This window comes from Lonchura striata, chromosome 26, assembly GCF_046129695.1.
Source record: "Lonchura striata isolate bLonStr1 chromosome 26, bLonStr1.mat, whole genome shotgun sequence".
In the NCBI taxonomy this organism is placed as follows: domain Eukaryota; kingdom Metazoa; phylum Chordata; class Aves; order Passeriformes; family Estrildidae; genus Lonchura; species Lonchura striata.
In genome coordinates, this window is record NC_134628.1 from 4,539,158 (window position 1) to 4,553,279 (window position 14,122).

Consider the following 14,122-nt stretch of genomic DNA (forward strand, 5'->3'; position numbering starts at 1 on the left):
CTGAGCCCAGGCTCCACTTTCCCAGCTAAACCACCCATAAGCTCCAGACTTGGCAGCTGTGACTCCTCTTGCTTCCTCCTACGGTTCATTCCCCAGCTCAGCCCTTTCCCAACTCACAGAGGACAGACATGTTGTCCTGATTTTTAAAGGTGTTAAGTTTTCTTTTATAGTTCTTTTGAAAGTTCTAAAATTCTCATAAAATGTCATTAGCCTTCCATGTAGGGCTGGGTCCATTTGGGGCTGGTCCATTTGGGGCTGGGTCCATTTGGGGCTGGTTCTGTGTGGGGCTGGGGCTTTATGGGGCTGGGTCTGTGTGGGGCTGCTCCATGTGGGTCTCATCCATTTGGGCTGGGTCCATTTGGGTCTGGTCCATTTGGGGCTGGTTCATTTGGGTTTGGGTCCATTTGGGTCTGGTCCATTTGGGTTTGGGTCCATTTGGGTCTGGTCCATTTGGGGCTGGTTCATTTGGGTTTGGGTCCATTTGGGTCTGGTCCATGTGGGTCTGGATCAGCCAGGCCATGACCCTACAGGTTCTCAGGCCCTGAGGATCACTCCCACTCCATATGGGATGCTTCAATCTTCTCCTCCTCTCTGGGACAGAGGCTGGACCATGGACACATTCTGCTTCTGGGTTCCAGAGCTCCCGGGCTGGGTGGCACGGCTCAAGGTGCTCTTCAGAAGCAGCTGCTCATCCCAGCAGCTCTGGCTTCATCCCTGCCACGGGGATCAGCAGCAGGGCCTCCCCTGCAGGAGCCACCTCCAGCTCGGGCCACAAGTTCTGTGTTGCCCTGATTTTTAAAGCATTACGTTTTCTTTTATAGCTCTTCTGAGAGTCTTAAAGTTCTCATAAAACTTCTTTGGCCTTCTGATAATGTTTGCATATTTCTACTGGAGTTGTCGCACTGTTCGTATAAACAATGATTGTTTTGTATTCTTCTTTGTGGGAGGAGAGAATTGATGGGCTGTTGGTTTGACCAGTGTGGTTGTAGAGGTGGCAGTTTCATCCTCCAATCCACTGTCACTTTTGGAATTCTTGATATTGCGAGGTCAGAAATAAAATTGGCTCTTTTTCTCTCTTGAACTCACCAAGCTTCTGTGCACTCAGAATTTCGTGTACTCAGAATTTCGTGTATTTCGTGTCCCATAGCGACACAGACACATCCAATTGCACGGACCCCACTCCTTGAGCTGCACAGCCCCAGCCACGGGGAATCACATCCCACCTGGGCTGAATCCCCTCTGCTGGGCCTGGACACAGCTCCATGCCAGGGCAGAGATCCCAAAGCAGATGAAGAGCAGTTAAAGCAGCCAATAATGCAGTGCAGAGCAGAGACCAGGGCACGAGTGACCTGAAGCATGATTTGCAGTGAATGTCTTTTCCTCTCATAAATAGGAGAGACACAGTGGGACGATTATCCACCCAGATTTATCTCCTCAGCTCTGTGTATATCCTTCTGCGCTTAAAAATGTCTCACTGCCCTTTGCGTTATTGCATTGCCCTTTACATTCATAGCACATAAACCTCTCAAGTACCGTAAAACTTACAAGGTGTAATATAACGTTGGGGGGTTTCTTTTACACACCATAAACAGAAGTCACTGGGAAAGGAGCAAAGAAAGGGAGACATTACTCGGCCTGACAACAGCACAGGAGGAAAATATATATATACAAGTATACATATATACACTTAAAATCCCGAGCTGGATTGATTATCTGGCATTGATGGATCACCCAAATGTGTTACGTAGATAAGGAAATTGATTGTTCAATAAATCACTGTCTGCACTAAGAATCCAGTGTTAAAAAAAGAAAGGGGAAATATTATAAATCTGTCTCACGCAGGCAAAGAAAAACTTAAGCTTTTGAGGTTAATCATGATGTACCTTTTGCTGCACATCTGATAAAAGAATATCATCTTGGAGTTCTGCCGTGCTAAAGGACTGGTGTGTGCCCCAAGGCTCTGTAGGGAGGGAACCTCCCTGGCATGGCTGAGGGGCTGGTCTCTGTGCCAGCAGCGGGCAGGGTGATCTGACACAGCCCAGGGGTACATCAGACCCATCCCTGGAAGTGTCCAAGGCCAGGTTGGACAGGGCTTGGAGCAACCTGGGACAGTGGAAGGTGTCCTTGCCTGTGGCAGGGAGGGTGGAATGAGCTGAGCTTTGATGTCCCTTCCAATCCAAAGCATTCTGAGATTCTGTGACATCCAGCATTGTCTCCTCTGCTGAGCAGGTGCCATTCAGAACAAAATCCACCCTGTTCCCAGCACAAAACTCCTGCTGCAGCCAGGAAAAAGCCCCCTCAGCCCATGCACCCAGGCAGGCACGGTGTCTCACAGGGGGTGGAATTTAAAATCACTGTGGTGACCTCCCCCATAGTGCTTTGAATTCACTGCAAAACTAACCAACAAATCTAACACTTCAATCCCCATAGCCAGCCACAACTCAGCTAAATTTGTGGGTTCTACCAGATTTTATTTACTGCTTTATCCTGGGAGAAATGTGTGAGCTGACAGCCATCTATTCATTAGAGTGGGGGGAAGCCGCCCACGGCGACGCTGGTTCTCTCCCCGTACAATCCAGGGCTCTAATCGAGTTTGGGTTCTGCAGTACCAGCTCTGTTATTTTAGGAATGACGTCGGTTCCTACTCACCTGGGAGCTGGTGAGTTCAGAGATCTGGTCTGCTCACCCCCAAGTCCCCACTGGGAACAAAGGACATGCCGTAGCCATCAGATGTCATTGCCAACTAATGAGTGGCCTCTGCCAGGGCAGTCAGAGGCCCCATCCCAGTCCTAACTGAGGTAGGAACCACCATTTCCACCAGCTGGTGCTCCTGAAGCTGCTGCTTGCAGGTGCCAAGGATAAATTGGACTCTGTCTCCTGTGTAACACTGAGTGCTCCATTCCTGGGGGAGCTGGGTAGCCCTTAGAGGGGATCCCCAGTGCTCAGTTTCCAGAGCAATGAGCAAAGTGCAAGGCCCAAATTCAAGAATTTATCTGAACACTTACGTAATTTTAAGTCTTTGTTTTGTGCCTTTGGTTTATCTGTCTGCTTAAAAACTTCTCCAAGCCTACCCACACGGTCCCTGCCTTTGGGAGCCCAGTCCTTCCTGCTGCTTTCCAGGTCACACTGCTGTGCTGAATGTCCCAGGCACAAGGAGCTGATACAGAATGTGCCAGTTGTTCCCTTACTACTTCCCACCTCGGATTTTTATTCTCTGAATCTGACCCCACACAGGGGAGTGCGGGGGCACAGCAAAAATAAAGCTGAAGTTTAACAAGGTTCCTGGACTAAAGTATTCAATAATACAGATACTGTGTGGTGCCCAAGGCTGGTGTCTGCTTCCCTCTTTGCCTGCCAGTGCTGCAGAGCTGAGCAGTGTGGGGGAAGCTCAGAGCAGCTCTGGGGTTGCCTCTGACGCAGGGGTACCCCACGCTCTCAGCCGTTTGCAGCTGAAACACGTTTTCCTGATGATCTTCCCTGCCAGAAATAACAGAGCAGTCACATCCGTGTTTGTGTATTCGTGCTCAGGGTCTCGCTGCAGATTTAAAGCACAAGGTCCCAGGTGAGAGTGTCACAGTGCAAACCTGAGCAGTGAAGCTGTGGGTTCCCCGGGGGCAGCACAGCAAAGAGTGGGGTGAGAGGAGGCAGAAGGGGTTAACAAATGCAACCACAAAGAAAAGCTGGTGCAGGAGCAATGACAAAGCAATGAGCTGAGCCCTCCACCTGCTTTAAGAGCTCTTGCTTGTGCTAAGGACCTGCATCTATTTCAGTCTTTATTACGAGCGCTAAATAGCAGCGCATCATCCCCGTTTCCACTGTCGGTAACACGAATCGATGGATCGGTGCGTGAATCCCCATCCCATTTAAATCCCGTCTGCACCGGCCCGTACTGCGACAATTCCATGACTGGCAAACCGAGATGGATTCTCTGAAGGGAACAGAACTCCTGTTCGCGGAGCAGCTCCCACCCTCTCGCTCAGCCCTCGGTTCCTCTCTATCCCCCCTCGCCCACGGCTCTGGCGCTTCCACCTCGCTCTCTGCCTTTCCCAGAGCCTCCCATCCTCCGCTGTGCCCGGGGAAAAGCCGCCCGGCAGCACGGCGGGGAAGCCGCAGCCCAGGGGAGGGGAAGGAGATGGAGAAGCAGCAATTACACCGGGTTAGGAGAAGCAGCAGTTACACCGGGTTAGGAGGAGCAGCAGTTACACCGGGTTAGAAGCAGCAGTTACACCGGGTTAGGAGGAGCAGCAGTTACACCGGGTTAGAAGCAGCAGTTACACCGGGTTAGGAGAAGCAGCAGTTACACCGGGTTAGGAGGAGCAGCAGTTACACCGGGTTAGAAGCAGCAGTTACACCGGGTTAGGAGAAGCAGCAGTTACACCGGGTTAGGAGGAGCAGTTACACCGGGTTAGGAGAAGCACGTTACACCGGGTTAGGAGAAGCAGCAGTTACACCGGGCTAGAAGCAGCAGTTACACCGGGTTAGGAGGAGCAGCAGTTACACCGGGTTAGAAGAAGCAGCAGTTACACCGGGTTAGAAGCAGCAGTTACACCGGGTTAGAAGCAGCACGTTACACAGGGTTAGGAGGAGCAGCAGTTACACCGGGTTAGAAGCATCAGTTACACCGGGTTAGGAGGAGCAGCAGTTACACCGGGCTAGGAGAAGCACCAATTTTACAGCGGGTGAGGAGGCTCAGCGCTGGCTCCAGCCCCCCGGCCGGGTTTCACACGGTGCTGCCCCGCGGGCGGCCGCAGCCCCGCGGCTCCGCCGGCCCCGGGAGCGTGCGGGAGCCGCGGCGGGGCACTGCCCTCTGCCGATGCGGATATCGCGGATATCGCGACAGCCGGGGCAGCTCGGTTTGCCTCAGGAGCGCTAATTGCCTGGAAGTGCTGCTCTGTACCCAGGGAGCGCTTCGTTACTCCGGGAAAAAGGGAGCCCGCTCTGAGTTTAGTGTCGCTCCGTGCCGGGCAGGCGACACGGGAACCTCCGCAGGGCATCAGCCTCGCTTGGTTTCGTGAATAAAAACACCCGAGATGCAGAGATTAGGGTCACAGGGGCGGATTTGTACCTGCTGCTGGTGAGGAAACCACTGCAGCACGAGAGGAGGTGCCGTGCCATGGACACGTGTGTCAGGGTGTCCCGGGGTGTGTCAGGGTGTCCCGGGGTGTGTCACTATGTCCCGGGGTTTGTTACTGTGTCCCTGTGTGTGTCAGTGTGTCCTGGTGAGTGTCACTGTGTCCCAGGGTGTGTCAGTGTGTCCCGAGGTTTGTTACTGTGTCCCCGTGTGTGTCAGTGTGTCCTGGTGAGTGTCACTGTGTCCCAGGGTGTGTCTGTGTCCCATTGTGTGTCAGTGTGTCCCGAGGTTTGTTACTGTGTCCCAGTGTGTGTCACTATGTCCTGGTGAGTGTCACTGTGTTCCAGGGTGTGTCAGTGTGTCCTGGTACGTGTCAGGGTGTTCCAGAGTGTGTCACTGTGTCCTGGTGAGTGTCACTGTGTCCCAGCGTCTCCCAGTGTTTCCCAATGTGTGTCAGGGCATTCCAGTGTGTGTCACTGTGTTCTGGTGAGTGTCAGTGTGTCCCAGTGTGTGTCAGTGTGTCCCAGTGTGTGTCTGTGTGTCCTGCTGTGTCTCATGGTGTCCCAGTGTGCCACTGTGTCCTGGTGTGTGTCACGATGTCCCAGGGTGTGTCAGGGTGTCCTGGTGAGTGTCCCGGTGTCCCAGGGTCTCACGGTGTCCCACTGTGTGTCAGGGTGTCCCAGTGTGTGTCTGTGTGTCCTGGTAGATCTCACGATGCCTCAGGGTGTGTCAGGGTGTCCCAGTGTGTCTGTGTGTCCCAGGGTGTGTCCCAGGATGTCTCCCGGTGTCCCGGTGTCAGGAGATGTGCAGCCACCTCTCTCCCTGCACACCCAGCCCACCAAGGCTCCTTCAAGCTGTGCCCACACCCTGCTGCCTCCAGCCCGAGGGTGTCCAAGTGCCCCGAGGCTGCAGCCCAGCAAGGAGCTGGATGCTTTGGTGTCTCTCCTGCCTCGTGATAAATGAGAGTCTATTCTTTTCTGCTATGTGGTTTGATCTTAATTTCCTGTATGAAGTCCTCGAGAGAATGCCAAGATCAAATAATTAGACTATTCTGCGATAAAGAGTTAACATTGTTATTCAAATGTATTCAGAATTCATTTACCACCAAACAATTTACACTGCCGCCCTCCTACCCTGCTGAAATTACCAGAATGTGTTATCTGACACACAAAGCGTCTCATGACCTGAAATAACTTTATCAACCATGAAATGCTTGAGCAGTGGGTGCACGGTCACAGAAATGCCCAAGGGAATGAAGGAGAAACTACAAAGGCAATAAGGGATTTAAAACCACCCTGGTGCCATCCCCTGCCAGGCTCCCCAAAGAACACTTGGCCACTCTGGTCACCAGGCTCGAGCTGAGCAGAAAAACCCTGGAGCTGTTTTTCTGAGGGCTCCCACTCCAGCATTCATGTCCCCCATGGATGTGCAGCTCCCAGCCCTTGGGTGCTGCCTTTTCAGCCTGGAAAAGCCTGTTTCTGCTTTATTTTTAAAAATACAACTTCATTTGCAGAGTGTGGGAAGGTGGTTTCAAAATAAAATTCCTGACAGGCATAATATGCCTCAGAAAAGCCAATCACACAGAGCAGGATAATTATCCACAGAATTTGTTTTCTATGTATTTGTGTACAATAATCAATGATATTTTTCTCACACGGACTCCAATTTGATTGTATTTTCCGTGTTACTTGCAAATCATACAAACAATCAATGCTCTGACCCCTTCTCTATGCAAACACAGCTTAGAAAGACACTACAAGAAATAAAATCCGATAAATTCCTCACGCAGGGTTGTTTGTTTAAAAGCTTTGCTGGAGACTGATCCTGCTCCCAGCGACTTCAGAGATACGGGAGTGGGACTGTCAGACATGCTGGGATTATTGCCACAAAGATCAGCAGGAAGAGAACCTTAGTAAAAAACCTGGCACAAAGTGAGGACCCAGAGGTGGAGGTGATGCTTTTTAAAATGCAGCAAGGACAATGAATTCATTCCCTGGCCTGGCACCTCGTCCTGCAGAGGGGCACAGAGCTGGGGTTGGGGTGAGCCGGGGCAGGGCGGGCTGGGACCCACACGGGGGGCACAGGAGTGGGGTGGCCAAGGGCAGTGATGGCAGCAGGGCAGCGTGGTGTCACCTTCTGAGCAGCACCTGAGTGCAAACCCGCTCAGGAACCCCCAAATCCAGCTCCTGCTGCCTGCCCGGTGCCGGGGGTCTGTTCTTCACAATTTACTGAGCTCAACCCATTGGCATCCGATCCTCACATGCAGCTCGCTAACACATCGTCACTCGGAGGAATTCCTGATGATGCTTCAGCAAGAAAACGTGTCTGCTGGAGCCGCCAGCCCTGCTCCATGCCAGGCATCCCGCCCTGCTTTGTTAGGGACGGTGCCATCAGCTCTACAAAATGGCATCAGGCTCTGCCTGGGCGTTGAAGGGTGCCACTGCTGCTTTTTAATCCGAGCGAAAGGTCGGACAAATGGGCTCTCCACGGCACCACGACCACCGAGCTGCCGCTCCTCCGAGCTGCGAGGGGCACGCTATTGCGGATGCCCAGCAGCTCTCGGTGCCAGGCGCGATGTGCCCGCGGCGAGGGCGGGCAGCAGCGGGAGAAGCGCCGGGGTAAGCACGGGCACCCTGCTCTGCCTCCCTTCCCGAGCAGCTCGGAGCTGAACTGAGCATTCGGATACTCGGGTGGTGTTTTCTGATACGGCGTTTTCAAATATTTAACAGATTGCGTAATAAGCGAGCAGCTGTTGAATAAGCTTCGGATACAAACTCATGCTTCAAAAAAAGCCCCATCCTGTAACAAGGCACAGATTTTCTTTGTACTGGTGCATGTATAGATTATGTTTAGATGTGGAGATTAAATATTTATATTTTGCTGGTGAAAGAAAGAGTGCTTTTGGCTTTTTCTTCCCTTTCTTAGATATCTCTCCCTGTATTTATTTTAACAGTCAGCTTCACAGGGAAAAAAAAGAGAGCTTTGAGAAGTTACCTGCTTTCTCTCGGGTTTGATTTTCAGTGCTAAACCAATAGTTACTTAAGTGTTCTGCACTTCTTGGCATAACCTAATAATTAAAATAATTACTTGAAAGCCAGGGCAGCTTTGCACAAATTAATGGAGGGTAAGAAGCTGCAGTTTTCCAGTGGGCTGAAAAAGAGGTCATAAAATGATGCCAGTTTTAGCTGAGAGAGAAGGTAAACACACATCTCCCTGCAGCCCCGATTAAAGCCTTTTCCTGATCTTTTAAGTTTCTTACTTTACTGATCAAGGACGTGGCTCGATGAGGGGCTGGCTCTTGTGGGGTTTCTCAGCAGGTAAGGCGAGACCGTTCCTGTGGAAGGCACGGCAGTGCTGGCAGTGGCACAGCTGTGCTGCTGCAGCGGGCAGCCCTTCCTGCCTTCCTGCCCGCGGGCCTCCATCCCTCCCTGCCTCCATCTCTTCCTCCCTGCCTCCATCTCTTCCTCCTTTGCCTCCATCCCTCCCTCCTTTGCCTCCATCCCTCCCTCCCTGCCTCCATCCCTCCCTGCCTGCCTCCATCCCTCCCTCCTTTGCCTCCATCCCTCCCTCCTCTGCCTCCATCCCTCCCTCCCTGCCTCCATCTCTCCCTCCCTTGCCTCCATCTCTCCCTGCCCGCCTCCATCTCTTCCTCCTTTGCTTCCCTCTCTCTCTCCTTGGCCTCCATCTCTCCCTGCCTGCCTCCATCTCTCCCTGCCTGCCTCCATGTCTCCCTGCCTGCCTCCATCCCTCCCTCCCTTGCCTCCATCTCTCCCTGCCCGCCTCCCTCTCTCTCTCCTTTGCCTCCATCCCTCCCTCCCTTGCCTCCATCCCTCCCTGCCTGCCCGCTGAAGGGGAGCAGAGCTGCAGCAGACCCAAGAGCTTTCGTGGAGAGCTGGCAGCAGCCTCTGCATTGAAATCTCCTCTGTCCTTCTTGTGCAATTGCTTTGAGCCTAGAAAATCAATTTTCTAAATGTCCATCCAGGACAACCGAGGCACTGAGAGTCGAGACTAAACATCTCCCCGGAGCCCTCGGGGATACTCCTGAGCCTGAATATCCCTGGAGTCTCAGCACCGCCATCCCCAGCGGCCTCAGCCCGTTCCCCCTCAGCTGCAGCTGCCCCTGGCCGCCTCCTCGGAGCGCCAGCCTGGCAGCAGCCGGCTCTGCCCACCAAGAATCAGCCCCGCTGCTGCCAAGCCGAAAGCAGGAGGAGCTGCCAGCCGGGCAGCCCAGCTGCCACAGCCCCCCCAGCACACGGCTCACGGTCCCAAAGGCCATCTGAGCCTGCCGGGGAGGGAAACTCTGCCACGGTGCTCTCGGTGGGGACAGGCTGGTGACACACGGAGGGGGGACTCAGAGCAGGACGCCTCCTCCCCGCTCCTGCATCCCAGCGCGCCCCGGCAGCAGCGAAACGGAGCCTTCCTGGGAGCGGGTTTGTGTGGCACAAAACATTTCCAGCTGTTCCAGGCGGAGGCTGAGCATACTAAACAGCTTGGCCCCGGTAAAAGTTCAGCAGCCGCCAGGGCCCCAGGCCCGGAGGCAGAGCCATTAACCTTTTCCACCGATATTTCTGGCACTACAATGTGCACGGGGTAACATCTGCCTGGAGCGCCCCATTCACAGAAGTCTCGGGGAGACCAGATGCTCACCCTGCAGGAAGCAAGTCCTTGTCCGTGAGATGATCTGGGCCACGCAGCCACTTCAAGCCATTCTGGAGGTGACAGTGCTTCACTTTAAAAAGCACTTGTCCCTCAGGACCAGCATTTTTCTTTCTGGCTTTCACATTGCTGCTGTGCAGTTGCACTGGCATAAGTAAGACCCATTTGTTTTTCCAGTCAAAATTATTCACAAATCTATTCCGTTTTCACTGATTTATCTGGATTAAAATTTGAACCTTCAAAAGGGAGGTAAACCTGTCCTTGTAATTTTTAGTGGGCAGACAGCAAATCCGTGGGAACGTGTACCAATGGCAAAGTGCATGGGATGTAACAGAAATGAGCGCCGTTCTTTACATGACATGATTAAAACAAGTATCTCGTTTAATTAGAAAAAGAAAGATCGCAGACTCATTCCCAGGATGTTATCTGTGCAATTACTTTATGTAACATTATTAAAAATTAATTTTCCCCAGAACCTCAGCAATTTAATGAAACACGCCTGGTCCTCAGCAGCAGCTGCAGCGGAGCCAGCCCAGCGGCATCCTCCAGGCAGCGGGACTCGGTGTCGCGGGGCCCCCGGGGCTGTCTGTCCCTTGTGCTGGGAGCATCCAGCCCTGGGTCAAAGCACCTCTGCACAGCCCCCTATTGCCGCAGGCTCAACAGCCCTCCTGCACCGGGTACCGCAGCCCTCCTCGCCACAAGCTCCGCATCCCCCCTCTCCGGGGACTCGGCATCCCCCATCTCTGTGAGCAAAAATCCTCCTTCTCCAGAAAATCAGCATCCCCCCTTTCTGGGTGCTCGGCATCCCCCGTCTTTGGGGACTCAGCATCCTCCCTCTCCAGAGGCAAAGCATTCGTCCTCTCCGGGATCAAAGCGTTCCCCTTCCCCGGGGAATCAGCACCCCACTCTCCAGAGGGACAGCACTCTCCTCTGCTCTTCGCAAGGTGTCCAGCACCCCCCTCACCCGGGGCGGCTGCTCGCACCGCGAGCGCTGCCCGCTCCGTTCCGGGACACGGCTCCTGCCTCGCCGCGCCGCCCCGGCACCAGGCAGCGCGTCCCAGCCCCGGCCAGGGCATCCTTCGCCGGGGAAACCTCCGCCCGGGCATCGGACAGCGCATCCCGCAGTCCCGGGTGCCGCATCCCTCCCGCGGCCCCGGCAGCGCGTTCTCCGCCCCGGCCGCGAAGTTCTCCCGCCGCCGGCGCCGGCCCTTACCGATCCGGATGACATGCGGCATCCCGTGCGAGCTCTGTCCCCAGAAGCCGCCGACCAGGAGCGCTGCCCAGTATTCCCAGAGGACGCGGCGGAGCGCCGGCCAGAGATGGGGCATCGTTGGGGAGGGCGCGGGCCGGCGCGGCCCTACGGCCCCAGGGGCAGCGGGGACGCGGGCGGCTGCTGCCCGGGGCTCAGGCGGAGCGGCCGCTCGGCGCCGGGGCCGGGCGGCTCATGGCACATCTTAGAGCGGCCGCGCCGGCCCGTCCCGCGGCGGCCACAGCTCCGGCCGCTCCCTTCCGCGCCGTGCCGAGCCGAGCCGGGCCGAGCCGTGCGGTGCCGGTGCCGGTCGGGCGGCACCTGCGGAGCCGGGGCTGCCGGTGCGCCCCAGGAGCGGCTCTGTCCCCTCCTACCGCTGATGCGCGGCTCGCGCAAAGCCCCGGAGTGGAGCGTGCACACACCGACACGCTCACACCCCCTGCCACACGCCCGGCACACCCCCGGCACACACCCCGGCACGCTGACACGCCGCCGACACCCGGCACCCGCCCGCTCCCCCGGGGCGAGGGCAGCGCCGGCGGCCGCGGGGCGGGATGCCCGGGGACCCTCGGCGGGCACCGCGGGGCGAGGGGCGATAGCGCGGGGGTCCCGGGGGTCTCGGCAGCGCTGCGTGTTCCTGCTCCCTCTGCCCCCGACAGACAGATCGCGGGGTGCTCGGTGTCCCCCAAGCTCGGGGGTCCCGAATGACCCCGGGGGTGCCGGTGTCCCCGCCGGCGGGCGCCGGGAGAGGCCGGGCAGGGGGTTCGGGGATGGGGCCGGCGTCCCGGGGGCGGGCGGGGCCGGGCCGGGGCCGCTGCAGCGCCGGTACCGCGGCGGGCCGCGCTCCGCAGCCGGGAGTTTAATGACCTCGGCGACAGAGACAAAGGGCTGCCCGTGCCGCCGACCGGGAGCTGCTCTGTCAACGTGCTGGGCCAGGCTAGGGTGAATTTCTTTCTTTCTCATTTAAATAATTTGATCTATTCTATCATTTCCAATCGTTCCCATTTGCCAGCTGTCTGCTAACTCCAGCCTGGAACAGCTGAAGAGCAAATCTTTAATTTTCTTACAAACATACTATTACTCTGTATCGGTTCATCTTTTCAATTTTCCTTGCCCGCCGCTTTCCCCGGCAGCAAGCTCGGCATGCTGAAACGCTGATCGCCGTCCTGCACTCTGCTCCAGAGCCCCATCCCGGAGCAGCCTCCGGGAGCCGGGCTCTGTGCCCTGAGGAGGAACACTGCGACTCGTTATTGATCTACAACTCAAAGAGAAGTTGCTGCGTGTCGCCTCCGCCAGCAGCAGTCAGTGCGGGACCGCTGCGGGGACGTGGACACGCGGGGGGTTCCCTGCGTGCCCACTGCAGCGCTGTCCGGGCTCTGGCTGATGCTACAGCAGCAGCACTGGGGGATTGGCCAGGCAGTGTGACAGCCGGAATCGTAAGGAAAAGCTGGAAGAGTCTCTGGCTGCACGCCCAGGGCAGGACAGCCCCTCCCAGCGATGCTGCGGTGCCCCCCGGGCCGTGCTGTGAGCGGTGCCTCGCTGGGGCGATGGGGAAGGTGCGGCCGAGCGTGGCCGGGCTCTCAGTGTCGGGTGGAGGGGACATCTCACTGTACCTCAGCGGCGAGGCAGAGGGGCTGCTCAGCCTCCTCCAGGCGCTGCAAACAGCTCGGCCACAGAGGAGGGGGTTGTTGGTGTTGACTGTGGGCAGGGCCGAGGCTCCAGCTCCCAGCCAGAACCTTCCTGCCTGTGCCAAAGATGGTTACAGAAAAGAGTGGCTCGTGTTAAGGATATTTTTATCCCTCCTGACACCAACGTGGATAAGATTTAGCAAAAGGGCATGGAAGAAAAAGTCTTTAAATACTGCTTAAGCGAAGGACAGCTGTTTCTGTGAACTTGTTATAAAATTAAATGTCACAACCTGGTGACACTTTGCACCTGCAGATAAAAAAGCCCCACAAAGCTGTTGGGAGGGAGCAGGTAAAAAAGGCTGTTTCGGCTGTGGCTGTTCTTTGCTCTTTGCAGACTCCAGCACATGGAGAAGAGGTTTGGTTTTTGTGGAGTGTTTAAACTAAACTGTAGCTGAGAGAAAATATTCTGTTAGTTTGGGATGCTGCTTCCTGCTTTTCTGTCAGTACCAGGCACTGATAAGGCTCCAATCTCAGCTTCAACCTCTGGATCCTACTGCAGAGCCAGCACAAACAGTTTATTTTGAATTAAATGATTTGATTAGTGGCAGATGGGTGTGTGGAGGTCACGGACAGTCCTCATGTCCTGCGTGTAGGTCAGAGAGGGCAGGAGAGGAGCAGCTCTGGGCCAGAAATTACCACAGCAGTCGAGCTTGGGCACAGGCAGAGGAGCACTCCAGGGCTGCTTCCCTGGCTTGTCCTTCCCAAAGCCACCCGAGGCATTCAGCAGAGCAGCCCACCATGGCTGAGTCTCCCTCCCTTCGTACTCCCACACTGCCCCAGCCCATCCTCTCTGTGACTTGGCAATGCTCCTCTCTCTGGGCAGCACCCTGGGGATCCCAGCATTACAAAGAGGGCATTTTGGAAAACATTTGGTGTTGCACCATTGCTGCTTGTGGGGTTTTTTTTGCCCCATACAAAGACTCAATTTCACCTGATGCCCATGGAGGGGCTGCCTGGGCCCAGAGCTGTGAAAACGACCTTCAGCTGCCAGGCCAGACTGCCACTGGAGCCGGAGCCAGGTCGTGATGGACAATCACAGCAGAGCCAGGATAGATGGACAGAAGAAGGAGGAACCTGGAAGGGTGATAGAGCTCCTCAAGGGCCCAGAGCTCTGGCTCGGTGCTGCTGCACAGGTGAGTGCTGCCCAGGGGGATGCTGGGCCTGGGGAGCAGGATTTACACCCAGCTGAGTCAGGGATTTCTTCAGGAATCTTTGGCTGCGCTTGAGGATAATCAAAGGTAGCAGAAGGACTTTAGCTCTGGACAACTTGTTACGGTGATGCTAAAAATACAAGATATTTGCCCAGTTCATAAGTGCTGTGAAAATAGCTTTAATGTATTAATTCATCATTTAAGAGTGTATCAATTAATGCAAACTCTGGTGTATTTATAACCTGTGAACATAGTGTACCAGTGAGGAGAAGTCGATTCGTTATTTTGAGTTTGTTGAGAAGATATT

At 55.3% G+C, this 14,122-nt stretch overlaps 1 protein-coding gene across 2 annotated transcripts in view; it reads right to left on the bottom strand.

Annotated features, from left to right (window-relative positions):
- GRIK3 (glutamate ionotropic receptor kainate type subunit 3) overlaps nucleotides 1-11,178 on the bottom strand; it is a 121,693-nt gene extending 110,515 nt beyond the window's left edge. The window contains exon 1 of one of the 2 annotated variants that reach the window (XM_021554851.3): nucleotides 10,941-11,178. In XM_021554851.3, coding sequence (XP_021410526.1) covers nucleotides 10,941-11,055 — 115 coding nt within the window. In that variant the 5' untranslated portion in view covers nucleotides 11,056-11,178. The remainder of the gene's footprint in view (nucleotides 1-10,940) is intronic. The other variant, XM_021554853.3, reaches the window with a different exon arrangement.
- Nucleotides 11,179-14,122: the final 2,944 nt, after the last annotated feature.